This window comes from Cibotium barometz, chromosome 50, assembly GCF_041138505.1.
Source record: "Cibotium barometz isolate CiBa-2024 chromosome 50, ASM4113850v1, whole genome shotgun sequence".
In the NCBI taxonomy this organism is placed as follows: Eukaryota; Viridiplantae; Streptophyta; class Polypodiopsida; order Cyatheales; family Cibotiaceae; genus Cibotium; species Cibotium barometz.
Window position 1 is genome coordinate 29,133,120 of NC_141095.1, and position 9,402 is coordinate 29,142,521.

General features: G+C 37.4%; 1 protein-coding gene across 2 annotated transcripts; it reads left to right on the top strand.

Moving 5' to 3' along the window:
• The first annotated feature begins 7,150 nt into the window (after positions 1 to 7,150).
• LOC147610009 (uncharacterized) lies at positions 7,151 to 9,156 on the top strand. Of its 2 annotated transcripts, none has more exons than XM_086787134.1 (4): positions 7,151 to 7,591; positions 7,785 to 8,048; positions 8,268 to 8,415; positions 8,732 to 9,156. In XM_086787134.1, the coding sequence occupies exons 1-4, from the start codon at positions 7,304 to 7,306 to the stop codon at positions 9,034 to 9,036; spliced, it is 1,005 nt and encodes a 334-aa protein (XP_086643260.1). In that variant the 5' UTR covers positions 7,151 to 7,303; the 3' UTR covers positions 9,037 to 9,156. The 2 variants fall into 2 exon arrangements, with proteins under 2 accessions (XP_086643260.1, XP_086643261.1); XM_086787135.1 differs by having other exon boundaries at positions 8,749 to 8,970.
• Positions 9,157 to 9,402: the final 246 nt, after the last annotated feature.

The following is a 9,402-nucleotide window of genomic DNA, read 5'->3' on the forward strand; positions in this document are numbered from 1 at the left end:
AAGGCATGATGAGACGGGTAAGATGCTTATGTGGACTCTCCTCTATATGATATGGCATGTACATGTAGGACTAAGACTATGTTACCATAGCTCAATTGCTTTTGACAAATGGCATACTCTCTAGGTTTGGTGAAACACCAACCTAATAGGCATCCTTTGTTTTAGACTTTGGGCGGACAAACAGTGAAAATTTGATTAAGATGGCTAGAAAATGGGCCTCCCTTCCTTAAATTCACTCTAATTATATTTTTGTTAAATTCATCATGACAAGTACTTTGATGCACAAGAAATTGAAGTACAATGAGAGTCGTATTAAGTTTATATAATTAAATTATTAAAATTCTACATGCCCTCTAAGAGACTGAGTGAATTTTCTACAGAAGATCGAAAGAAATTCAACTGTTAAAATTACAATTTGATAATATGGCCACATATTTGTCTGACTTCTCACCATTGGATCTTCAATGATGAGCTTCACATTTGCTAGGATATTGAATAAAAAATCCCATGTTACTTTATAATATAAAGCAGAGAAAATTTATTTCTAAAAAAATGGTTAAATACCTTAAAAATTCCTAATAAATTAAGTTAATCTCTATGCAATGTGTTCTTTTCATGTACGAATTAGGATGATCATTAGACTTAGGATGTAGAAGTACTAAGCATTTTATGCGTGACATATATTGCAGTAAGTTTCCTAATAAATTAAGTTAAGCTCTATGCAATGTGTTCTTTTCATGTACGAATTAGGATGATCATTGGACTTAGGATGTAGAAGTACTAAGCATTTTATGTGTGACATATACTGCAGTAAGGAAAGTTGGAAAATGTAAATACCGAAACTGTCGTGGAATGAAAGAATCCCTAAAATAAATTGGATTTCTGATTAGGGGTGCCATTTGAATACCCACTATATGTATAATGTGCCCCAAACACCATGCTGCTAAATTTAAAACATAACCATGAGAGATTGGACCTTTAAGTTGTGAAGATGCCTGTTTTCAGGCTACCTTCAGGGCTCCCAATCGTCAAAAGTGGTGCCCCTTATCTTGCAACCACCCATTACCTTTTGGGATGTGACTCCCTATTCGTCCATATTAAGTGATATTGAGTAAATCCAATAGCCGTGAAGGGATGAAAATAGGAGCTAAGCTCTAGGCTAGTCGTTGGTGTGGCACTAAGTATGATGTTCAATACAAGAGCTTACCTTTAAGGCTTATGTTCAATACAAGAGCTTACCTTTAAGGCTTATGTTCAATACAAGAGCTTACCTTTAAGGCTTATGTCGAAACAGGTATCATTTGGTACTTCATTGTAGAACTGCAAAAGCAACTTCCTGTGTGGGTGCACTAAAACGTCTTTCACATCCTCTCCAAAACTGTGACACTGATGAGACCCACAACTATGGGAGTGAAGGTATAGCTCTCTTTTCCTAGATGAAGGCAAGAAGAGGATTTACAAGTATTCCATAAACATCAAGATAAGCACATGCTCTTTGTGTCAATGTTGATTCAAATATTAATATTTATTTGGTTTTTTCCCACTCATTCTAGGTCCTTGGTCAATCTTATTCCATCGATGTTCTAAATGTCTCCTCCTTAATTAAACCTATGGTCACATTATGTTCATACGTAACATACCATGTTCATGCAAGGAGGGTTTCTTACTTTTCTTTACACACTCAAATGTCATATATAATAAGAGGGGATTAAATAAAAAGACGGTTAGTATAATTAATTTGTGTGAATTTATAAAGAGGGTTTTGAATTTAAAATTCAAACATATATACTTATAAAGAGGCATAAATAATTGTGTAAATTTCATCAAATAGGGGCATTTTAAATGCATGCATTTATGCAAGCTATATGGGCTTTTACAGATTGAACATATATCCCCCCCCCCCCCCCCCCCCCCGCGGCGCGCGCAAATAGGGTTGGAAGCAATGTTAAGCAACTCAAAGTAATAATGAATTGTTACACACATGTTACATATCCGAAAGAAAAGCATAATATGCTATCTTACTTTCTAATAGAAATTTTTTTTGGGAAAAACAAAAGTTTATGATGTGTATTGATTTCTACTAACCTCAAAACTTTATATAAAGAATATGGACTTCCTACTCTTTTTTCCCCACCCTTTCTAATTTCAATATGGACTTCCTACTCTTTTTTCCCCCACCCTTTCTAATTTCAATATCATATAAGAAAATCTCAGGTACTCTTCATTCAATCTAGATCTCTAGCAATATAGAGGTATTTAGAAGTCAAATTAGTAGAAGGAAAATCTCACACTATATTTTTTTATGTGATGTTTTTTGACTTTGTCATTTTGCTTTGGCTTATTTATGTCATGAGCTCTTGTTAACCTAGGAGTTGGTATCATAAATATCACCAAGGTGGTGGTAACTTTATCATTTTTCTTTGGCTTATATATGTCATGAACTCTTGTTATTACAACCTAGGACTTGGTATCATAAATATCACCTAGGTGGTGGTTAATTGATCACATTGTCATTTGTAGCATAATAATTAAGGGGCTAGCCACCTTGTTAAGAAAAATGCACATATTCAAGTTCAAGCATGAAATTTGATAAATGAGTGTATGTAAATATATAGGATGGGAAGAAACTAGAAGATCTTTCAATTCAATGAGAGAGAGCCCAATTTAAGTAGCTCTAAAAGGTTGGACTACTAGCCTAACTTGAGCCCAATTTCAGTAGCTCTAATAATTGTTTAAGGAAAAGGTTGAACTATTAGCGTAACTTGTGCTTGAAAGAAAAGGTTGAACTATTGGCCTAACTTGAGCTACTTTTTATTAATGCTTGAAAGGAAAGGTTGAAATACTAGCCTAACTTGAACTACTAGCCTAACTTTTTATTAAAGGTTGAAAGGAAAGGTTGAAATACTAGCCTAACTTGAGCCACTAGCCTAGCTTGAGCTACTATATAGAATGCTAAAAAGAAAAGGTTGAAATACTAACCTAACTTGAACTACTTTCTATGAATGATTGAAAGAAAAAACTACTTTATAAAGGTTGATATACGAGCCTAACTTGAGCTACTTTCTATGAATGCTTAAAAGAAAAAGTTGAAATACAAGTCTAACTTGAGCGACTCTCTATAAATGCTTGAAAGAAAAAGCTTTCCATTCAATGAGTGAAAAGACTTTTAAACTTTAGAAACTTTCTAGGCAATGGCTACCACCGCCCAAGTCCCATCTACCTTTACAAGGTAGTTGAAAAAACAAATGTTGCCTTTGTCAACCTAAATGTGGTTGACCTTAAACACCACGAACTAGTATCGTGTTGGACCATGGAAGATGGATGGCAAACATTAATGAAAAGTTAACAAAAAGTGAGAGGTATGGGCCACATTTGAACACCCTTAAATTCAATGCCAAACTCTACCTAAAATGAAAGGCTCACATATTTTTCCTTGAAAATAAAAGCTGGTCGGCTAATTAAAGATTTGATGAAATGAAAATGACAAGATTCAATGAAATGAATGAAATCAATAAATTTCAATGAATTGAATGAAATCAACAATATTTAATGAAATGAATAAAACCGACAAGTTTTATTGAAATGAAATGGACAAGGTTTAAAATGATAAGATTTGTATATTAAAATATGTTTTTTTAGCTAAGATAATAAATAAATTCAAATACTTGTTTTACAATGTAAATTTTTAAGGTGTTGTTTGTTTGTTTTAGTACAATGGATTGAGCACATGAGTGATGAGGAGGTGACACATCTCAAAACAGAACTCAATAAACTATCCCCTACACGATGGATCCCAACTTCTGAGGTATGAGATGCATGCTATTCTAATGCCTAGAAACAAGAGGATCTTTAGAAAAATGTTTTTTTCTTGTTGGGAAGGTGGATTCGTGCGTGCCATGTGCGCCGTCCATCGTGTAGTCCCCTAGGCATCGAACTCCTGTTGGTAGAACGGTAGATATATATATATATCCACTTCATGTGAAAGGGCTCTTAGGACCCTAGGCATCGAACTCCTGTTGGTAGAACGGTAGATATATATATATATCCACTTCATGTGAAAGGGCTCTTAGGAGGTGGTTAAATTTTAGGAGTTTTTTTTTTGTACAACTACAATAAATGGAGGTAGTTAAAAAGGGTAGAAAATTAGATGCCGCTTATTTTCGAGTGAATAAAAAGGTTGTACAGCTCTGTGACGACGGGTCACTCTAAAGGTTGCGGGTGCACGATATTTATTTCAATTATTTAATATTTGTTGCTGCTTGCGGGTACGTTGCACTCTGTCTCTCGGATTGATAATAATTATTCTCAACTTTTTTCTCTCTCGTTAATTATGCAACTTTGCATTAAACCCGCAAGTTATGTTTTATAAAATTTATGCTATTTTTAGACATAGCTATCTCTCTCTCTCTCTCTCTCTCTCTCTCTCTCTCTCTCTCTCTCTATATATATACATATATTCCAAAATTTGCACATCTCTCTCTCTCTCTCTCTCTCTCTCTCTCTCTCTCTCTCTCTCGTTCACAAAAAGTAAAGATTCTGCAACCTCAGCAAGAGCTCACTTGGTAGAAGAGAACGAGTGTTATCTTTAGAGGTCCTCGGTTTGATCCTCGTTGACTACGGTGGATGTGCACCCTTGTACAACTTGCCATCGGTGCTCTGTGTGTCTTGTAGACACACACTCGATGTAAATATCCATTTCCTCTTAATTTCAAGCCTTTCTCCAAAAAAGAAAAAGTTAAAGATTTTATCTGAAAAATTGCAGAGCTTGGAGCTGAAAATATAAATAAAGTGGAGTTGTTCCCGCGCAAGGGGAAATGCGACATTATCCTCCACCACTTGCCCCAAAACGCACCAAGCAACCGGCCCCACCAGTGCATGCAAGGGATCTTCAAGTTTTCTATCTTGCCTCAGGTTCTCACATCAACCACTCTACAATAGGTATCAAGACATTAATGCAGGACCATCCCTAATGGATCATTGATTAGAGTTGCTAAATTATCCATGAGGGATTTTCAAACTCCAAGGAAAACCTATGGGTTTTGGAGTGAGCCTCTACCAAAAATGGCAATGGGTGATGAATAAGATTTAAGAGATAGAAAGGGTTACAACAAAGTTTTGCCTATACGCAGGTGCCCACTACTTTGTACTTCCTTTCATGTTGGAGACCCTCCAAATTGACTAAGGTGGCTTGGAAATATAACACTCGTCCTTAAAAAGGTGGTGGTTTGGAACTCCTAGACATCTATGAACTAGCAGATATGATGACAGTGAAGTGGATGATACAAAGCCTTATTCATCCTTAGGAAGAGTGGTCACAACTATTACATAGAGATGCCTACATTTTCTCAGTGCAGGAATTTTTTAGATGGAAAATTTTTCCATTCTTGACTGTCTGTGTACTTCAACGAACTGCAGATTAAGCCAACTGGCAACGTGTTGGTAAAAAATGTGGAATAGATACAAAGGTTATTTAATTTTCATTGATAACCTTATATTCAAAGTAGTAAAATGTATCATTTAGACACCATATTGTTCTCAATGGTATGCCAAAACTTCATTTAGAGAGGCCTTCAACCCCTAGCTTGCAAACTCTCTAAGAAGGGCATTTCAACATGGGGAGATACCTAGAATTAGCAAAGATGGATGAATAAAGCAAAAACTAGAGAATCTTTTAGACTGAAGGAAGGCATCATCTAGAAAGCCTTTATACAAACCAAAGAAAGGATAAACATCAGGGAAATCTTTTAGAAAGGAGAAGATAGACTCCACCCAATTACCCACTTCAAACTTCGTGATCTCCTAATTCATGTCAAGCTTAACATTAGAAAGGAGAAGATAGACTCCACCCAATTACCCACTTCAAACTTCGTGATCCCCTAATTCATGTCAAGCTTAACACTAGATGTAATTAAAACTAGGAATAGAAGACAGTGTGAATAAAATCTCTTGTATGGATGAATACAACAGAACTTAGAGAATCTTTTAGACTCCACCCAATTACCCACTTCAAACTTCGTGATCCCCTAATTCATGTCAAGCTTAACACTAGATGTAATTAAAACTAGGAATAGAAGACAGTGCGAATAAAATCTCTTGTGTGGATGAATACAACAGAACTTAGAGAATCTTTTAGACGGAATGAGGAAGACATCATGTGGGGAAGCCTTTGTACAAATCAAAGAAAGCATAAACATCAGGGAAATAGTTTAGAAAGGAGAAGATATACTCCTCCCAATTCCCCACTTCAAAGTTGTTGATCCCCCAATACATGTCAAGCTTAACACTAGATGGAATTTAAACTAGGATAGAAGACAGTGGGAATACATACTTATGCACACATGGTCTAGGATCCTCCCTCCTAAAATCTCTTGTTTAATGTGGCCAATCATGCATAAAGCCCTTTGGACATATGAAAGGGCTTAGTTCATTACATTAAACTTGTTCACCCACCTTGATGGGTGAAGCAATGGCTACTCTAGAGAACTTTGGAACGCAATTACATTTGCATACTTGTGGAATCTGTGGATAAAGAGGAATATGTATTCTTTCAGAACAAACAAAGTGACATTGTGCAGGATTTGAGCAATTCTGTAGCTGTGTAGGCGAGGGGGGCATTGCAAGAAGCAAGAAAAAATTTGGCTCTAGAGATTGCGGATCTGGAGGCTAATCAAATGGCCAAGATGGAAACAAATCTTTTCTGCCTGACCAATGAAGGAAAAAAAAAATAGAGGAAGAAATTGCATACAATATCAGAAATAAGGAAGTGGTGGAATTTCAAGCTAAAATAAGTGAACAGAAATCTATGTAATGGGACATGTTCATTTTGCTGGTACCATCTTTGTATAATAAAAAAAAACCTTTTTCTTCATTACTAATATATGGACAGATTTCTTAAATAAAAAGAAATATTAAATAAAGCGTTTTAAAAAGTACAGTTTTTTTTTCATAAATTGAGAAAATAAAGTGTAGTTAAGAATGCACACATATATCGAAGTTTCCTTACTAATATATGGACAGATTTCTTAAATAAAAAGAAATATTAAATAAAGCGTTTTAAAAAGTACAGTTTTTTTTTTCATAAATTGAGAAAATAAAGTGTAGTTAAGAATGCACACATATATCGGTCGATGGTTTTACGTGAACATCAGCGCTCCCTCTCTCTCACACAACACAAGTGACAACGCGCGAGCGCCGCACGTGCGTGCGCGCGCGCGCGCACCTCTTTCTCCATCTAGTTTCGTATAACGATTTGACTGACGAGCCTGATTTCTCTTGTTTTCCACGCAGTACTCAGCGTGGTAAGATGGGCTATGGCCATGCAGCCATTGCCGCCTTCCTTGCACTGCTGTTTCTGCTCAAGTTTTGCCTTCGATTCCTGGGTCGCAAGAACCGCCTGCACATACCATCTCTCTCCGGCAAGCACGTTGTGATCACAGGGGGCTCCAGCGGCATCGGCCTCGCCATCGCCATGAGGTGCGCCTCCGAGGGGGCTTTCCTCACCCTCATCGCCCGCACACCCTTCAAGCTGGCCGCCGCCCATCGCCTCCTCACTTCCAAACTTGCCCGCCCGCCCGAATCCATCCTCCTCAAGGTACTCTCTCCTGCGTGATGTACATAATTACTCGTGATAATATGATACTGAAAAGACTCACATGAAAAATCATTGTTATGTGCATACATCTGTGTATGTTTTGATTTCCTGTAACTGTTCCTAAAGATCATACTTGTTTGTTAAATATGCTATCCTTGCCTTCATTACTGCATGCTTGTGTGCTCGTGTGCAGGCTGTAGATGTTAGTGATGCAGAGGCCATAGCCATGGCCATTAAGGAGAGCTTTCAATGGAGGCCTATAGACATCTTGATGTGCTGTGCTGGGTTGGGTATGGGGGGCCTGATGGACGAAGTCAAGGTGTCTGAAGTAGAATTAGTGACAAAAACCAACCTCTTGGGCTGTGTGTTTCCCATACATGCTGCCCTCCCACTAATGAAGACCAGGAGCATGAGAAGCCCCTCGTCCGTCGTTATTATGAGCTCTCTATCAGGATTGGTAAGCATTGGTTAGGGAGATAAGCATGCTGCTTTGGTAATGGTCAAAGTGAGTGAGTGTGTGTGTGTGATGTTTGTTTATTTAGGGATAGACAATGGTGAGACTCGACCAGTTGTCGTCGGAGCCAGCGTGGCTCGAACACGAGCATGTGCCTTGAGAGTTAAACCTCTTACCAACTGAGTTACCAGGTCAGGATGACATACATGTCCTTGTTTGCAGGTATTTCTTTATGGAGCAAACATGTATACACCTACCAAGTACGCTCTCAAAGGTCTTGCAGAACTGTTGAGGTTTGAGTTGATGCCATGGAACATCCGTGTGAACTTAGTTTGTCCGGGCTTCACTGAGACCCCATTGCTTGATGCAGGTATTATGATGAGCCCATCTGCTTCTCCCTTTGTTTTACCTGTTAAGAATCCTTACAAACACTTGTTAGCTTTCTTTGAGTCGTTAAGAACCCCTAAAAGACTAGTAATTAATTTCCAAATTTAAGGGATTTCTAAGAAGAGTCTTAATCTTTACACAGTGCTTGAGAATGTCTCTTGCATTGTGAATCCTACCCAAGGGACGTTTAGTTAATCTCTTTCTTAATAATTTTAAAGAGAGCTCTTCAAGGCAGATAAAATTAAGATGAGTAATGATTTTTTTCCCTGGTTTTCTTTATTTTTTTTTACTGGTTTTAGTTGATAATGCTGCCAAGGGTATACGAGAGCTTATATGCAAGCTATGTTTCTACAAACGGGAGGCCGCAGAATCACCAGAGGAGGTAGCTAGGAGGACCCTGGAGGGAGTGAAGAGGGGTGACTTTTTGATCTCTACCACTAGTAAAGGTTTCTTCATTGGGGCCCTTGCAAGAGGCTTCATACCCTCTGACTCTATCAGTACTTTCCTAATTGAGCTAGTATTAATGATCCCCATGAGATTAGCTAGCTTTCTATGGCTCCACCATGCGAAACGACTCTTACAGAAACAACGAGCCAAATTTTAATTAGAGTGGTTGTAGCACATCATGAATCAGTTTAATTTATTAGAGAAGTGGATTTTGTGGTAATTGATCAGTTTTTGTTTTATTAAAAGAACATGACAATAAGCATTGTTTTTCTCCCTGCTACCATGAGCACCATTTTTGTGATTAGAGAGGTGGTTTTTTTTTGTGTTACTGGATCAGATTTTATTTCAAAAATTTTAATTTCTTTAAAAAAATAAATGAGCATTGGTGTCCCTGTTGCATCCTTGCATATCATTACTGTTTTAAACTAGCTAAAATATGGATGCGTATTTTTTTTGCGATGTTAGTATTTTCTTGCAACATTAACTGACTAAGAATGTGATCACAAGTTGGTTTCTGCATCAC